Source organism: Peromyscus maniculatus, chromosome 2 (assembly GCF_049852395.1).
Source record: "Peromyscus maniculatus bairdii isolate BWxNUB_F1_BW_parent chromosome 2, HU_Pman_BW_mat_3.1, whole genome shotgun sequence".
Classification (NCBI taxonomy): Eukaryota; Metazoa; Chordata; class Mammalia; order Rodentia; family Cricetidae; genus Peromyscus; species Peromyscus maniculatus.
Window position 1 is genome coordinate 117162436 of NC_134853.1, and position 18914 is coordinate 117181349.

The 18914-nt window shown below is 39.2% G+C and overlaps 1 protein-coding gene across 3 annotated transcripts in view; it reads left to right on the forward strand.

Annotated features, from left to right (window-relative positions):
• LOC102904623 (cytochrome P450 2J3-like) overlaps positions 1 to 18527 on the forward strand; it is a 28614-nt gene extending 10087 nt beyond the window's left edge. For 2 of the 3 annotated variants that reach the window (XM_006974029.4, XM_076564528.1), the window contains exons 4-9: positions 12 to 172; positions 5294 to 5470; positions 7398 to 7539; positions 12543 to 12730; positions 12821 to 12959; positions 17622 to 18527. In XM_006974029.4, the coding sequence (XP_006974091.1) occupies positions 12 to 172; positions 5294 to 5470; positions 7398 to 7539; positions 12543 to 12730; positions 12821 to 12959; positions 17622 to 17800 (986 nt within the window). In that variant the 3' untranslated portion in view covers positions 17801 to 18527. The remainder of the gene's footprint in view (positions 1 to 11; positions 173 to 5293; positions 5471 to 7397; positions 7540 to 12542; positions 12731 to 12820; positions 12960 to 17621) is intronic. The other variant, XM_042271437.2, reaches the window with a different exon arrangement.
• Positions 18528 to 18914: the final 387 nt, after the last annotated feature.

The following is an 18914-nucleotide window of genomic DNA, read 5'->3' on the forward strand; positions in this document are numbered from 1 at the left end:
TCCACTTCCAGGACAACCTTTTGACCCTCACTTCAAGATCAACAATGCTGTTTCCAATATCATTTGTTCCATCACTTTTGGTGAACGCTTTGAGTACCATGACCGTCAGTTTCAGAAGCTGCTGAGGTTACTGGATGAGGCCATGTGTTTGGGTACCTCACTGATGGTCCATGTAAGCATTCTGGCTTCCTTTAATTTGGGAGAAAGTTGGGCTGTGGCTAATTCAAGTAGAGGTAGGTTCTTTCATTTTGTTCTCAGAACTTTTTGAAGATAAATATGTCTTCAAGTTGAGTTTGATACAAACTGATCTTTTGATTTGGAAGCTTTTGATAAGGAAACTTACTGTGTACAAAGTGTTTCTAATATTTTAATGAAGTACCAAAATTTATGTGATATTTATGTATGTCCAAATCCTGCTTTTTTTAAAGTATGGAGATATTATTGTTGATTTTGCCCCTCTCCCTCCCATACCTTATATCTTACATGCATAACCCAAGTATACTTTCTAGCTCTCCTCCTGTGTACAATGCTCCTCTTTATTAACCCTTTGTCATTGTTCATTATTCTTTTCTCAATGGTTAGAAATTTAGTTGTTTCTAACTTAAAGTTTTTATTAATAACATTGTTGTGAATATTTTAAGTGTTCATGTTGCCATATCCACTCATTTTTCTTATATTTTCATTTAGACATAAGAGGTAAGTGAACATTAAAAACTCGTTCCACTATTTAGATGTCCATTTACTTGAAGCTGTCAATATGGTAATGCCTTAAATGTAGCCCTTTGGGATCCAATCTTTACCCCCATGTTGCTGGGCTCTATGTCCCTATGCTTATCCCTATATAAATGTTTGTCTTAGAATTGGCCTTAGCTATCTCTGAAATGTCTGATAGGTTGAGCTTTCATCTTTATTTGGTTCTAGGAGCTTGGCATTTTTCTCCATATTTTTTCAATGAGCCACTGTTATTCAGGAATTTATTTTTCAGTGTCTATATATTTGTGTATTCTCAGTAACTGGAGGGATCAGCCTCCAGTCACCACCAGGGTATGCCAAAAAAAAATCATGAATGCAGCAAAGGATAGACTTTTTCTATCTGAGGGGAAAAAATAAGGAAACACATGCTTTTTGATGGTAACTTTTCTCTTTTACTATATCTTGAAAAAATCCTCTCTGAAAAACTCTCTCTATATAAATAATTCCACCTTGTTACATTCTCCAAACATTCTCCACACAGCCCACATACCTATTTTGCATATTTACATCACTTTTCTGTACAGCTCCATTTCCCATGACATCTCTTTTTTACATAGCTTCACATCTGTCTTCTATACACATTACTTCTCTCTACTCTGCTACATTCCTCTCCATGTTATTACATCATTTATTCATTCTTTACTCATCCATTCTCTCATTCATTCACTCTCTCACATTACTCCTTCTGCATACTCAGCTACATCTCCTTTTCAGTATACACACACACACACACACACACACACACACACACACACACACACACACACCACTTTCCCAGCCAAACTCTGGACAAATATATGTTATATTTTCAGGGTTCGACCCATTCTCATAAAACATGATAAGTCACAGTTTCTCTCAGGCTAGGTAGGTCACATTGACTGGCCAGTGAGCAACACTTGGCTGTACATGTAATTCTTTCACAGACAGAACAAAGGTGACTTGAAATTCAGGACTTAACAATAACAATTGGCTGAACCTTGATCCTATAACATAAACTGGGAGTATGTGCAGAAAGCCAACTACTGAGAGAATTATATCTACTAAAGTTGCTTTGTGTCTGACATTGGTTTAACAGACACTTGGGAACTTGTCCTTGTGTATTTTCTGCAGGGGCAGCTTAGTCTGTCTTGAATTTGATCTGAAGTCAGTACAATCAGTAACTCCAGGGCTTCATCAAGTGGGGATTCCCATCTAGTGGGTCAACCTGTTAAATACTAGTCATCACCTGCTGTATATTCCCACGGACCTCAGCAATGTAGTTTCTGTAGTGTTTCTTGCTGTTCATTTTAAGTTTCATTACACTATGGTCTATTTGGATATAACAATATTTCATTCTTTTGTATTTAGCAAGACTTGAGTCTTTATTTTAGAGAAAATTTCAGGTGCAGCTAGGAAGAAAATATTTTGTTTCATTTGGATGGAAAGAATCCTCTCCAGGTGTCTGTTAAGTCCATTAGATCTATGGTGCAGTTTAGCTCTGAGATTTCTCTGTTGGTTTTTTACTTGGGATGTCCTATGCAGAAATGGGAGTGGAGTGCTGACATTACCACAATTACTGCATGAGAATCTGTCTGGACTTTGTATTCCTTGTTATTTGTTTTATGAAATTGAGAGTCCAAAATTTTGGTGCATATATATTTACAATTGTTCTAATTGATGAATTGTTCCCTCTATGGAAGTGTAGTGGCCTTCTTTATCTCTTTTAGCTAATTTTAATTTAACATCAGAATAGCTAGTCCAGCTTGTTTCCAGTTTCTGTTTGCTTCATGGGTAAGGTTATCACCGAGAGAGATTAACTAGTTACAGTAATTCTGTCATTTTTTTTTCCTGGTTGCTTGGATTATTTGGTTTTTGCTCTCCCTTGATTAGTATTAAGGATTGGCTTGTTTACTGTGTTAGACATGATCAATTCCTTCCTAGCTCTTCTTCATTCAGCTGTTCTCATTAAATTTATTCTTTCCTGTGTTCTCATGATTGAGCCTCATCTTTCTTCCTTCTCTGTGTGTAGCAGTCAATTAAGCATTTTCTTCAGTGTTGCCTTGGTGGTCATTGTGATCATTGGATGTCAGTGGGAATTTTTTAATTTAATTACGTGTGTGTCGGGAGGTGTGCATGTGGGTGTGGGTGCCAGGCTTGTGCAGCCAATACCTTTACTAACTGAGCCATCCCCTGGGATGAACCCTTTAAAACTTTAAATATTGCTTCTTTCCTTTACAGTTTGGATTTCCCATGGAGATATTTTTATTTGGTCATATTTACTTTGGGATCTCAATGACTCTTGTATTTGAATGTCTGTTTCTTTGACTTGGGAAATGTTCTGCTGTAGTATCATTGAATTCATCCTCCATCCCTTTACTTTTTATATCAGCTTCTGAATAAAGTCCTGCACATTCTTAGGCTTAGTCTCTTGATCATATTATGGTTCTTCTGCATTCTGGCTGTGGTCATTATTTACATTGTTAGTTACTGCTGTTGGAATGTAGTTTTTCATCAGCGGTGTTCTCCCTTCGGGATCTTCTCTTTGGTGGAGACTGTTGATGTTTTCTGGTGAGGTTTTTTGTTTTTATTTTCTGTTTTGTTTTGTCTTGTTTTTTATTCAACTTTAAAATCCCAACATTTCTATTTGTTTGTTGTTTGTTTTTATAAATTCTCCATTTTCTTGCTGTATTTTCTCCTATTCTGCCCAGTTTTCATCTTTAAGCTACCTCTCTCCTCCTTTCCCGTTTCCTCAGTTCGGCTGACCTTCACTTCTAGAGCCCATACTGGATTCCTCCACCTGTTTGCATCTCCGTCAGTCTCTGATGATTTTGACCAGAAAATACTTGGACACCCAATATTTGACATATTTCAAGGTCTTTGAATTGAGTTATGATTTTTAGAGGCATCATCTCACCCTTTTCATTTCTTGCATTTGTTTTACTGTATGCATCTATTGATCGGGATATCTGTTCTGGATTCTTTGAAATGATCTTCATATTGGCAGCTTGTTCTTGAAGGCTAGTATTGCTTTGCAAGTAGAAAGAAACTGCTCTAGCAGCAATGTTAAACTATACGGATATAAAAACACACTTAAAATTATTGATTGTTCACCAACATGTGTCTGTTGAAATGATAATGTGAAGGGTACTGTGCAATTTGCTATGAAAACAAAATTATTTAATGTACGTGTGGAAACATAAATAAGTGAGATAAAGGAGGAGACCAGAAAAGGGAGAAAAAGAAGAAAAACAAGGTTCAATAACAAGTGAGTGGAGAGAAGTGTTATAAAGGAGAAGAGACAAAATATGAGAGATTTGGGGGAGGGCAATCAAAAATATTGCTCAGTGTTGAAATAAAATCAAATGTAAGAAAATAAATAAAATATAAAAGTATTATTTTTAAGTCAATAAAGTCAAAATATTATTAAAAGCAAGGGGTTTATACAAATGCACGGGGTTATAAAAAATAATTTATGGAAGAGAACTCTTATTGTCTACAAATGAAAACAAGATAAATATCATTAGATGAATTCATGAAGGGAAATAAAATCTAAAAAAATGTAGTATTAATAATAATGATAATGATAATAAAAGTGTCCACTTAAAAATCTTGCAAATATAAAGAAAAAACGGAGACAAAAGAGAGCAATAGAGAAAAAGCAACTGACTCAGGTGTGTTCTGAGTCATCAAAAATTGGAGGCTTCTGGTTACATGCATGGAGGAGGTGAGGTGAGTCTATGGACTCCTGTCTTGCCTTTGGCTTATGCTGTTCCTTAGTCTGTACTGGAGCAAGCATCTCCTGTCTTCAGAATTGTCTTCACAGATGCTCTTTTCCTTCTGTGGGTAACAGCGGCCTCTGCAGACTGTAATTAACTTTGCATTTTGTGATCAGGGCACATCTTATACCATCAAGACTTCCTACATTAAAACCCCTGGTGAGACTCACAGGTGGAGGTGTATTCCAAGTGTGTTGGGAGTGAGGGAATCAAGAAGACCTGCCTTCACATATTTAGGGCCCCTGACTACTGATCACTATGCTGTAGGAATGCCCCTCTACATGTCACGTAAACCCCTGGAATCTCAGAGTTTCTGGATTCTACAGAAATGAACCACAGGAGGTTAGCTCCATAATTTGACCTAGCCCATGATCTCAGACTCAGAAATATCAAATTCCAGTGTTAATTTCAGTTGATAAGCTCAATTTGTAGCCACTGCAGGTGTGGCTATCTCCCCGTATATACTTCCCAGCTGATCTCACTTCTTGACACCTTCATCCTTTGGCCCTTCAGTGTCTTGATGACATGAGGAACAGAATTGGGACAACTACTAAGTGCTATGCCAATGTGTGTCCTAGAGTGGAAACAATTGGACCAGTGCAAAGTAGTCTTAAGCTGGTGTGTTTTGCATGGAATGTTGAAATGCCTACCAGTTATAAGGAAAAGCAGCATTCCAGATGTTCCCACAGTTCCAGTGTAGGGGATAAAGAGGGAAAGTCAAGACTTTCTTGAAACAGAAAGTGACTTTGTGTTGTCTCCATGATCATGTTCTTCTCCCTAATTAGTTCTATAACATCTTCCCACGGATAATGAAACATCTTCCTGGACGACACCAAAGAATAATAGCTACCTGGGGAAAACTGAAATCACATATTTCTGATATAGTTGACAATCACCGAAAAGACTGGAACCCAGATGAGCCGAGAGACTTCATTGATGCTTTCCTCAAGGAAATGACAAAGGTGGGGAAAATGCTGTCTGTGTCTTCTTTCAGAAAGAGAGGTGTAGAATAGCTTCCATTGAGTCAGCAGCAGGCTACCACAAAGGAGGGTTTAGTATAGCAGAGATTTATCTTCTCATAGTTCTAGATCATCTCTGTAATCCTGCTATCCAGGCAAGCTACTTTGGGAGACATTAGAAAATTCATTGCCTGTGTCTCCAGTCTCCTAGGGAACATTGATGTTTGTTTCTGTAGCTCCCTGCTCCATCTTTAATGCCAATATTGCAATACCTCTTTCCTTTTTGATCCCTTTACATCTCATTTCTCCTGTTCTAACCCTAGAGGCCCCTCTCATAAGGATAGCTCAGGATAACCTTTCTTCCTGAAATTAGTGGACATTGAGTAACATGCCATGGTTGCAAGGATGAAAATATGAAGACCTTTGTAGATCATTACTTAACGCACCCTTGGAAGTAAAACATAGGAGTAATAATTTGTAAATGCATGGTAACATAACCATGCTGGTAGATCAGAGAGACAGAACAAGCCACAGCTATCTCACCTTGCCAGTTCCTCAGCTGGTCCTGTTTCCTCAGGCTGGAAGCCTCTGAGTCCTTATCCAGAATGAATCTCAGCTGAACTGTGTTGTTCCAAAGCCAGAAAGCTTAACCAGCCAAATGCTTAACCAGGCCAAATGCTTAACCAGCCAAATGCTTCTAGTTTCTGGACCTCATGCCTTTTATACCTTTCTGCTTTCTACCACCACTCCCTGGGATTAAAGGCTTGCTTTCTGGGATTAACAGCGCGATGAGTCACCATGCCTGTCTGTATCCTTGAACACATGCATTTCTGCCTCTGGAATGCTAGGATTAAAGGTGTGTGCTACCACTGCCTATCCTTTGTGTCTAATATTGTAGCTGCTCTGTCTCTGACGCCAGATAAGTTTATTAGCATGCACAGTAATTTGGGGGAATACAATACCACACACATCAGCACTATTCAATAATAGATCAAGGCAAGAAGACACTGAGGGAACATATTAGTTAACTTTGCATCATTGTGATAACAATATGTGGCAGCAACAACTGAATAAAGCAAAAATATATTCTGGTCAAGTTTTAGGATGTTTCAATTCATCATGGTGAATAGCAAAGCAGCTCAGCTCATGGGGCAGAAGGGTATGGTGGAGGCTTTCACATCACCGTGCAGCAGGAAGCAGCAAGCAAGGAAGGCACCATGGGTTTGGTGTAACTCTAAGAGTTACCCTCCCTCCCTACAGGCATCAAGTTCCTTCAGCCAGATGCTATATTCCTATTTCTAGGAACTTCCCCAAATACTATCGGTGTAAGGAACCAAGTATTTAATACATGAGCCTGTGGGGGAACATCTTGGATTCAAGCCATGCTGTAAAATGTAAGGCCTTGGTCCTAGTAGACCTCTGGCAAATACATATCATTGAATTTGTCATACAAGCTTCAGTTTACTGGATTATGGACTCCTCTGCCTGGAGCACAATGGTAAATGAGGGGGGGGGAATTATCTTCTCTCTTATTTCATCTTCCTGGCATAGTATTCATTGGAGTAATATTTATGCTCAGAAGAGGAGACAGATCATTTACCATATGAAGTATAGGTATGAGAACAACAACGCTAAGAGCAGTATTGGCAAACTGATGCTTCTAGAGGAAGTGAGCAAAGGTGATGTTTTGCCATGAAGAACTATTGAGGGAATCAGTGAGGTTTTGACTTTGCAAGATTATGCAGATTGGGGAATCATTGAATACAGAAAATTCATATTAACCTTTCTGGTATTAGCAAAGTCATCTGTTGAATATCAAAGGGAGCATCACTCTGAATGACTTAATGCAATTCATTCCTCAGGGCGAGGGCCGGTGTTATGAGACAATCACAAATCCTCTGAATAAACAAATTCACACTGTCTTTTCTAGTACCCAGACAAGACTACTACAAGTTTCAATGAAGAAAGCCTCATCTGCAGCACCCTGGACCTATTCCTTGCTGGAACAGAGACAACATCCACAACCCTGCGCTGGGCTCTGCTCTACATGGCCCTCAACCCAGAAGTCCAAGGTGAGCATGTGGTGACTGTATCTAACTCAGGCAGACTGGGTTAAGAAGATAGCATGGTGGAGTGAGAAGAGGTGGAGCAGCTGTGAGGCACTGTGCACCTGGGAAAAGGCACATCCTGAACTGATCTCTTAGGACTATAATTGTTCCAGGAGCACAGATATTACAGTCTGTGCCATCAGCAGTCTTGGAGTTCAGGAGTAAAGAGAGAAGTCAGTTTACATTGTGGTATGTTCCAGCAAAGAGTGGATTTACCACACAGCCTTCATCCACACCCTCCTTCATTTATGACAATCCTTCCCAGCTTGAGTACTGTCCTAATTCTTTTTTCTGGTATTTGATATCTTGTGATATGCACCTCTCTGCTTGCTCAGGGATCTGCCTGTCTCTGCCTCACAAGTGCTGGGATGACAAACAAGTGCAGACTTCCACATCTGGCTTTCTTGCCTTTGTTCTGTAATTCCAACTCATGTTCTCATGTTTGTATGGCAATCAATTTACTCTAAGTTATCCACACACAAATGTTATTAATACATATTATATGTATCTATATTATGCATATCTGGACTACTATCTAAAATGCCTTTCTTGATGAAGGTTCCATTTTGAAGAAAGCTTAAAGCATATTGAGCTACAGTTTAGGCTTGCTTTCTTAAAAAAAAAAAGATTCTAGGATATCAGTATATTTTTTTAAAGCTTTTAAAATATATTGTTTATTTTGCATGTGTATGTGCATACTTGCACATTCTCTTTCCCTGTGCACATATGGAGATCAAATAACAACTTAAGGAAGTTGGTCTTTTCCATCATGTGGGTTAATCACATATCATCAGGTTTAGCAATAAGTGCTCAGTCATTTCACCATCCAGTATATTAATTGATGAAGTTAATTTGTGTTCATTTTATAGTATTAATAGTAGTCAACAGTTGGAGGCATCCAGGATATTCATTGACCATGAGTAAAGTTCAATACAGAAGTTCAGCTCCCAAGGAAAAACATCTTGATGCATGCATGAATATGGAAGACAAATACCTTGTATATTTAACTATACAATTTCTCTAGAATAGTTAAATTTGTAAACACAGAAGGTAGAATACAAGAGAGATAAACCAAGAATTGTGAAAAACTAGTTATTTTGCAAGATAAACTGGTTCTGTCATTCTTTATTGGGAGATTTATTAAGGCAACTCCATGTAGTTAAAATTGAGGTTTATTTTGGGGTAACTCACAGCAAGTAAAGGGATTGGTTACAGGATCCAGGAGAGGTGAAGTGCAGTCCAGTGGTGTTCTCTGGAGAACTCTGCTTGGTCTACCATTCAGCATCCAGGACCACCAGGAACCAAGAGAGCTGACACATTCAGATCTTAGATCTTAAGGGCTCCTGTCGTGGCCACGCCTCAGGGACAGGTCATAGGTAGGTGTGACAGTTATCGGAAGACTCACTGGGGGTAGTACTTCCAGATCAAAGCTGGAACAGCTACCTACTACATCTCCCCCTTTTGTCTAAATAAGAAAGTTCTAACCTAATACAAAGCTATATACAATAGGAATGATTATCAAATATTGTCTAGGAGGAATAAGGGATAATGGCCTAGACAAGTTGGAATTACCACCGACATGAACAGTATCAAACAATAGGCACATACTAAAATCCAGAGAAGTCTGGAGCATAGGTAAATGGCACATTACAAAGAACATTCTAAAAGGTGTCCTATCCTAAAGAACCTAAATCTAATACTTGATATGTTCTAGCTAAGATACAAGAAGATTGTAACTATAACTGTTAGCCTTCAGTCCCATCAAAGGCCTGAGAAGGAATATAATAATACTGGAGAAACAGGAGAAGGATGCAAGCAACTTTTGGGAGTCTTGCAAGAGTAGACAGAGACAGCTGGCAGCCTGGACAGTCACCTAAATTTCTCAGCATTGTTGGTGCATTCAAATTGGCTACAGGCCTAGAATATCTGTCAGTCCATTTTACTGTCAGAAGTTGAGGCAAGGGCAGTTCTTTGCCCAGTAGTCCATTTTGTGCTAAGGTGAAGATAAACTTCTAAACAGAAATGTCTCAGAAGCACAACATTCTCTCGGGATCAGATTGGTGCTGCCAGGAGCAATTGTGTCCCTTGTCAACAGAATTTCAAGTTATCAAAACATTTAAATGCCATATTCTGCAGGTCTACGAAGTGTTTGAAGATTACCTATCTATCTGACATATGTTTCTGTAAGTCTGGAGAACCTAATATAACTATAGAGATGCCAAGCATAGGTGACTATAAATCTGTAAGTCTTATCTACCTAGGTAACTTAAGGACTAAGGCTTCATGTAAACAGAGTAAAAGTCTGTAAGCAAATGTATAATAAAAGAACAATGACTTCAAAATTGTGACAATACACAAAATAGCTAAAGCAGAGAGGTAGGAATATATAGTACAATATGCAATATGACAATAATCCTAAATATATATTAATATACCAAGTATCCTAAACAGAGGTAGAACATACATACAGTATGACAAATATTTTACATTTGTATCAATATACAAAACATTTCAAATAAGTGTAAAAATATATGTACATTACAACAAATATGGTTCTATATTTGTATCAATATACAAATTATCTGGAATAAGAATATAAAAATACTTTACATTTGTATCAATATACAAGAATCCATAACAGTGAATTTATCTAATGCTGATATTTTAATAAATTAGTTTACTAGTGTGTACAATAATCTACCTTAATATCCTATATATATCCATTCCCCATTTTTCTTTTCTTTTTGTTTTTTTTTGTTTGTTTGTTTTGTTTTTTGAGACAGGGTTTCTATGTGTAGCTTTGGCACCTTTCCTGGAACTCACTCTGTAGCCCAGGCTGGCCTCAAACTCACAGAGATCGCCTGCCTCTGCCTCCTGAGTGCTGGAATTAAAGGTGTGCACCACGGCCACCACCACCACCACCACCTGGCCTTTTGTTTTTGTTTTACTTTTCCCTTTTTTCTTTTCTTCAGGGGAATACCAAGTCCAATGTTTTCTTCCATCCCCAACCCTATAACCATTATCCATATCCCTCAGAAACATGAAACCTTTGGGAGAAAGGGGTGTTGTTTTCTTAGAATTGCTTCCTGCTGTTCAGAGGGCAATGGTATCTTCCTTTTCCAACAATATAGATATATTTGTTGTTTCAACTTTGGCACAGTTGGCTGCCCCTTAATCTACTGCCTTTTCAGTCAGCAATTGCAACTCCACAGTTACCTGCCTGCTTCTCTAGAGGTAGCCCGGCAAGAATTCTGTTCCCTCCGGCACTGCCTCTGCCACTGCTGTTAAAGGTAGCTTTAACTAAACTGGTATCATTCTATTTAGAAGTAAAACTCGAGAGTCAAAGGCTGAGGTGAAAACCTGCTAGCTCAGAGAGGCTGAGTAGTAACTAGCTAGCCCTCTCTCATAACTGTTATCTACCTAAAGCACGTCACACAAAAAAGCCATACCATTCAAACGCCTCTCTATTTCCAAAGCATCTCTCTATCTCCTTGAGATGCCCTCTGATGATCTATTATTACTTTCTGTCAACTAGTTGCTAACTCAGCCACCTGACCCAAGGTTAATTTTAATAAATTAATGCAAATGCAAACTTGGTGTTCACAGTATGATCAAATATCCTAATACCATATCACTGTACACTTAAAACTTGAAAGAAGATCTATGATGAGTGGCCCACATCATCAATCAAAATGCTTAAGAGACTGAGACAAGACTGCTGAAAACTCAAGACACTAACTTGCCCTACCTCAAAATCATCATAGTGTTTGATATCTGATTTATGTTACATGAATTTTATCCCCATGTTATTCTTTTATTTGTACAGTAGTGCCATGTTAGACATTTATGTATCTATCTCAAGGGAAAGAGTCATGCTGGACCTTGTAAAGGACCTAGAGTTCCAAATTCCTTTCACCTTATGGCAGTGGTGAGCTCAGCTGTGGCTCGAAGACTCTGCAGAGGCTCCCATGAGGACTGCCTTTGCATCCCAGGGAAGGAAGGGGATATTGTCTCCACAAGCCTTGTTCAAAGGATGAAACATTGTGTCTACTTATGGTTTACTTGCAAAATTCAGTTACATTTCCTCTTTAAGGAATCCAGGAAATGTCATCTTTAGCTAGAGGAGCAGGTAAACAGCTAAGTCTCTACTGCACTTAAATTGTGAAGATGTTGAGAGGAAATAACTACCATTTGTTATAATGAGTATACTGATTCATGTAAATCTCAAAATGTCCTATGAGAAGGCTAATTTAGTCTTAATAATCAGATGAAGATATTGAAGCTCATAAAATATTACTAGTTTCACTATCAATGTTGCCTGGAAACACATTATAATTTACTGCCCATGATGACATATATCCTTGAAAAATTAGTCAGTGGATATGCTATGGTCTCAATGTTTGTGGCTTCCCTATAAACTCACTGAAACTTAATTATCAATGTGATGGTGTGAGGAGGTGATTCACTGTTATGAAGAGAGTTTGTGCTTTAGGAAGAGGAAGTAGATGGGTTCTTTCTACCTTATGGCATGATGATACAACAAGGATTTCTCAGCTATGTCAAAGGAAATTGGTCCTTACCAGACAAGAAATCTGTCGATGTCCTGATTTTAGAATTCACAGACTCTACAAGTAAAAAAAAGCAAAAGTGTACTGATGATAATCTTTTCAGTAAAAAGAATTTATTTATAGACATCTGAATAGACACTGGTATGAGCTTAGCCATAGCCATCCTAATTATTAACTTCAGGATATATGGAAAATCATAGTTATGCTGTAGACTTGAAGAAAGGTATAGAGTTTGCAGTTTTCTAAATCAGGCTTTTTAAGGGGTAGAGAACTTTTATTTCCTCAAAGTTAGGACACTAGATGAAATAAAAGCAAATAAGTTTTGGAAGACAGCTGTCTCTATCTTTACAAGAAAGCATTGAAGTTTAAAACTTAATGGAGCCTCCTGTTTCCTTGAAGAAAAAGTACAGGCTGAAATTGACAGAGTGATTGGCCAGGAGAAGCAGCCCAGCCTGGCTGACCGGGACTCCATGCCCTACACCAATGCTGTTGTCCATGAGGTGCTGAGAATGGGAAATATCATCCCTCTAAATGTTCCCAGGGAAGTGACAGTTGACACTACATTGGCTGGATTCCACCTGCCAAAGGTAAGTAGGCTCAGGCATGGAAGTTTGATAACCAGCCATCTGTCTGTGTCTTGTCCATACATTGTCATGAGTCTTTACTACCTTTTCTAGGGTACCTTAGTCCAAACCAACTTGACTGCACTGCACATGGACCCCAAAGAATGGGCCACCCCAGACATCTTCAATCCAGAGCACTTTTTGGAGAATGGACAGTTTAAGAAGAGAGAATCTTTCCTGCCTTTCTCAATGGGTGAGTTGTGATGCACAGGAGAGAGTTCCGAGTCCCACCTCATCCCTTCCCTTCTTTCTGGGATCCTTACAGATGAGCCTTCCCAGTAGATCTCCATTTTGCAATTGGTTTTAGTCCAGCACCTCCACAGATACACTGTCAATACTTCCTTGCTTCTGATGAAGATTTCAACTTCCTTTGTTCTGTTTTCTACAGCACTGAGAGCAGAGACCTAATCTCTGCCTCTTGCTGAGCAGCAAAGTTGGATACTTCCATTGTTTAGGCAGTTTGAGTGTCACAAGTTATTTTCAAGGGAATGCCTCCTTAGAAGGAAGAGAACTGAGTTTTAATGTTTTTAACTTGTTAAATAGTTGTAACTGGCATTTGCCCAAGTGAATTAGCTTCTATCCCAAAAACATTCCCTGAATAGATCTTATCTTTGTAAATTTCAATCCCTTAATCAAATCTAGTTAGTACATGCATCTGCTACACTACCTGATAAGCAAGAAAGGAAATGCAGTGATGACTCTTTTTCCCTTGTGTTTTCTGCCAGGAAAGTTAGTAAAGATTGTAGTAGTAGTGTTGCTAAATCCATAACCAAATGTTCTAGTATATTCCAGATATTGGCTTATACATGTTGAATATGTTTTTACAAGTAATTTTGCAGTTCTTTAATTCAATAAATATGTTCTAAGCAATTATTACCTATCAAACATCCAACCTGAGAGCAGGAAAGTAGTGGGATAGAAGATGAAGCAGAGCTGCCCCTTAGAGCATGCCTCCCCCTACAGCTTTTTCCAGTTGAAATTAGTCATCACTGCAGAGGTAGGGACACAGATCTTGCCACGTGTGCTGCAGCTAGAGCTCAATATCCACTAAATTTTCTCCCACTGAAGCTTGTGTTTCCAAACACTGTCTCAGAAGGTGACTAAATGCTGCCCAGAAGCCACACTGGAATGCTGGACATGTTGTTGAGTTTTCCAGATTATCTGAGGCAATGTCACTTCTCACGACACTGAGGCTCGGGCCAAGTAGAGCCTGCATTTGCCTACATGCTAGTGTGGATCCAGAGCCAGTGTTTCTTGGGAATGGGCTGCTCTGGGTATGTCTTTCAGGGGCTGCTTCTGACCTCTTTGTCTTTTCATCTGGGATTGTCTGGCCTTTTCTTCACTGTTCTTCACTTTAATAGGAAAGCTGATGAGATACAGGGACTCTTTCCAGTCTTCCAGTTTATAAAAAATTTTAAAGTTTTCAATTATAGTACAAAACCTCAGCTATATATTTCACTTATTCAACTATTAAAAGCTTATGAATCAGATCCATGAAATATGGAAAGTCTAGGAATATGATCTTTTTTATTTTCCAAAGCAATGCTTTGTGTTATAATTCTGAGAACTATGGTGAGAAGAATGTGAGTAGATCCCCATCATGACTTCTGCAGGAAGATGTTCTTCCAGGCCCATTGCTGCCCTTGAACATACCTTCTCCTTACTATAAAAATCCTCTTCCAATAGGGGCCTCAGGCCTCACCCAGTTTAAACAGTTATCCCATCTGCACCAGAAAGTGGCAACATACAGAGACATTGGTGCTCTTATTAAGAATGTTATCAGTTACTCTAAATTACACACTTCATTTGACACAAGCCAATTGTGTCACCAAAGCAGCATGGTTTTTGATAATCAGGTAGAAAAGAAATAAATGATTATTGTCACTCCATAAGCAAACTCCAAGCAAGGAGAGATAAGAAGAGGGTTCTTTCTTATTCAAGATCACATGCCCAAAGAATTGACAGAGCAGGGTACAAGGCTTATGTTTTAACTTGAAGTTTAGTTCTCTTTATATTATATTCAGACTGTAACTTGCCCCCTCAGTTATGGGCCCATCCATTTTAAGATTTGTCAAGTTCATGTCCTATGTATTCATCAGCATCTTTCTGTATAATAACCATTCACAAACTGTATGAACCTGTTACTGTTCATAACTTCCTACATGGGGTCAGTAACTTAGATAATCTTGGTTCTGTTGCTTTACATTTTATCCTGAATGCTCATACGGTTGTGATAAATAGCTCTAGAGACAAAACAGAAGCACAAAGGCCTGTTGAGTCCAAGTTGGGAACTGTCACTCCATGACTGACATTGTAAACTTCATAACCAGGTCTTTCATATTATATTCTACATATTATTGTTTGATGAAAAGAACCAGGACTTCTAGAAAATGACAAAATTTAATGCAGGAGAAGGAAAACTATAAGTTTGAGATACACTGCTATCCAAAAATCAGGAAATGCCAGCTTGAATAGCCAAGTTGGGAATGTTTGAGGTTTTAAAACAAGTACTGGTTAGCAATGGGTTGTAACATTTACTGATATTCATGGGTGATTAAATACAGAGGGGGTGAGGAACATTAGAATGTTAATGCAGGGCTTGGAAAGGTAGGTGTCTCGGTAGTTAAGAGCACTGTTTGCTCTTCCAGTGGGCCCAGATTTGATTCCCAGTACCTACATGGCAGCTCACAGCCATCTGAAGTCCCAGATTCAGGGGATCTGACCCCTTCTTCTGGCCACAATGGGCACTATACACATGTGGAGCAAAGATATACACCAACATACATAAAATAAAAATAAAGATTAGTTTTTTAAAGAATGGCAATACACACACACAAATATATATATGCAATGTGATAGTATTTCTAATGTCACAATTTGGCAGCCACATGCAAAATTTGGAAGAAGAGAAATGCCAATAGAAACACGCAGATGAGGATTTGTTTGTTAACAGTCTCAAAATATGTTCACTTACAAAATTAAATGCTGTTTAAGGAAGAACATGGTAGACACCACAATCAACAAATATTCCAACAATAGAATCTCAAAACCAATTGCCAGCAGAAGTTAGATGAGAACACCATGTAACATGAACGACTTCTTCCCAACAGGGCAGATGCGCCAGGTCTCAGTCTTCCCTCTAGGTAGATAAGGAGATACTTTGAAAAACGTCTATTGTCTTTAAGAGAACAAATACTTGAACGTTATGCAAAGGTTGGGGGCGCATGCCCCATGTGAAGAGGACAAGAGAGACACCACAGCTAAGCCTACCATGTGAAATCATGGGCACAGCTGGCATGCCTAATGGAATGGGTTAACGATCCACACAAAAGAGGTCCCTAAAATGAAGGATAGCGCAATCAGAATCCTAAGCCAGAAAATTATTTGGGACATGAGATAGTCCCACCAATTTTTTTTCAGAAATTAAGTAAAATATAATGAAGAATGACAGACAATTAATTTTATATTTTCTATGCTGATACAGGGACGTACAGAGACATACAGCTGCCTAACATGTCATCAGGTTTTTGGATATGAGTGCTCAGATTATACCAGAAGGGTGGGAAGAAGCATATGTACTCTCAGGTCACATCAGTCTGTGTCACATTGAATCTTGCTGATTATTACCTCATTCGGGTCACACAGGACATTAGTCTTCAGAAAGCAGCCACTTCTAGGAGCAGTTTGCCTTTGGTGCTGAGCAAATCTCCACTGCCCATGCAGAGAGTGAGCAACACTCTCCATTTCTTTGCAGGATGTGGTCCTGTCAGAGCAGAGGTTCTTAAGGAAAGCTGAGCAGTTGTCCTCTACAAGATGACAGGTCCTGCTTAGGGGACAGTCTCAACAAGCAAGGCTCTGCTACTCCTAAATGATATTAAGAGAATGAGTGAAGACTCCTGGGTGCCACTCCAAGGCTCTGCAGGAGGATTGCTGGCTGTTGTCAATTTGATAGCCACACCTTAGATCTTCCTGTCTCGGTATCTTCATCCTTGAAAGGAATGATGGCCAAGTTTGCATGTGCACTTACTAAATGATGGACATGCCTTTCTGTAGAGTTGAGGAGGGATCTGACTCAATGTGTGAGACAGGAGGCAGGTACAAAATGGATGCAGAGATGTCAAGCCTTGATCTATTTCTAGTTGCCCCAGGCTTCATCTCTTTCTAGTTGCCCCACATTTCATCTGTTTCTAGTTGCCTGCCATGGATGAGCAGATACAATTTGCAAGCTAGAGCCTTTGCAAGGGCATCCTGTATGTCCCTGCCTTTCATGTTAGGGATTCAGCTCTAACACCTGATTGTATTTTGGAATCTTTTTTATTTTATTTACATATGTGGGAATTTTGTGTACATATACACATGTATGTATGTGATGGTGCCCATGGAGGCCAGAAAGGGGCTTTGAATATCTTGGATCTTGAGTTGCAGGGGTTTGTGCACCTCTTGATGTGGGTGATGAGAAATGAACTCCAGCTTTCTGATAGAGTAGTAAATAACCTTAATCATTAAGCTATCTCTTCCTCATAAGGGTTCTACAGCAGTCCAAAATTTTGATGTTCAGCCATTGTGTGGTATATCATATATGTTTGTAAGTGAATTTGAAAAGCCTTGAGACTAGTCATACATTCGCTCAGCCAGCTCAGGCATCTCCTTCCTATTGTCCCACTTGAAGACTGCGATCCTGGTGTCACACATTCGGTGGAACATTCCACATTCAGACACATGTGAGACATAAATAAACAGCTGGACACAAAGCCCAGGGACAGTTCAGGATTTGCAGGAGGAAAATGGAAACACTAGTCCCTGCAGGCATCAATGGCAGCTGAGAAAGGATCTCATCTTGTTTTATTTCCTGCAGGAAAGCGAGCTTGCCCCGGAGAACAACTGGCCAGGTCTGAGCTCTTTATTTTCTTCACTGCTCTTGTGCAAAAGTTTACCTTCAAGCCTCCAGTCAATGAGCAGCTGAGCCTGAAGTTCAGAGTGGGTATCACCATTTCCCCAGTCAGCTACTGCCTCTGTGCTGTCCCCAGACTGTGATGCCAGACAAAGAAAAAAGAAAGAGGAGCAGGAAGAACTGAGGAATGTGCTGAGCCACTGGGGCCACTCATATGTAAAGAGAGAGAAGGAAGGTGATTGGGAAAAGATGGGAGGAATTAGAATAAAGTTATTGGATCCATATGCTAGACTGCTGTGATCTCCAAATTGATGGTAGGTAAATCACTTACAAATCTTTTCATCTAAAAGTGTAACAAGAATGATGGTTCCTCCTGTAAAGAAAGTGCCATATGGCAGGAAAGGAAGTCATATTAGTAACAGCATCTCAAAAAGTGAATCTTCCTTCAATACTCTGCTACAAAGAGACATGTGGGTGTGCTACAGTGAACAATGAAAATCAGACAGGACTTTGAGTGATTTAAGCAGAGAAAAAGAAGGACACAAAATACCCTGAGTCTTAAGGAGGTCTGGCTAGAAAAAGCTGGCCTGCATGTATTGGAGCTGGTGTGGAGGAGAGATGTTCAAGATATATATGAGGCAATATCTGGCTTAATAACTAAGTGGCAAAGGTGGCTTCCTGGGATAGGAAGCAGCTTAGTCAGAACAGAAAGGAACAGAATGTCCAGTCTTTGTCCCCTTGTCCAACCCCAAGCCTGCTGATCCCACTACTGTGCTAAGTATCAATGGAAAAATTGGAAAAATATTAGGAACTAGGGCTTGAGGACAGCAAATGGCTCATGTGACTTCATAAAGCCATTTAAACCTATAATCTTGTGTTTTCTTCCTTTAAAATGGAGTACAAGGGGTTGAAGAGAGGGTTCAGAGGTAAAAAGCACTTGCTACTCCTCATGGGATCCCAGGTCTGAGTCGCAGCAACCAACTACAACCATTTGTAAACACTGGTTCCAGGGACTCTGATTCACTCTTCTGGTCTCCACAGGTATCATTCACATACATGGTACACAGATATTCAGACAAAACATCAATTTACATTTTTTAATTTAAAAAAATAAAATGGGTATAAGAGAAGAAATCTTACCATCTGATGGAAAGGATAAAATTCCAAACTGAGAAATTTTATGGGGTAATGTACTTTCTGTCTTAGGACTCCATAAGGACACAAGACAAGGTTGCTCTAGTCCCACTCTACCTGTCC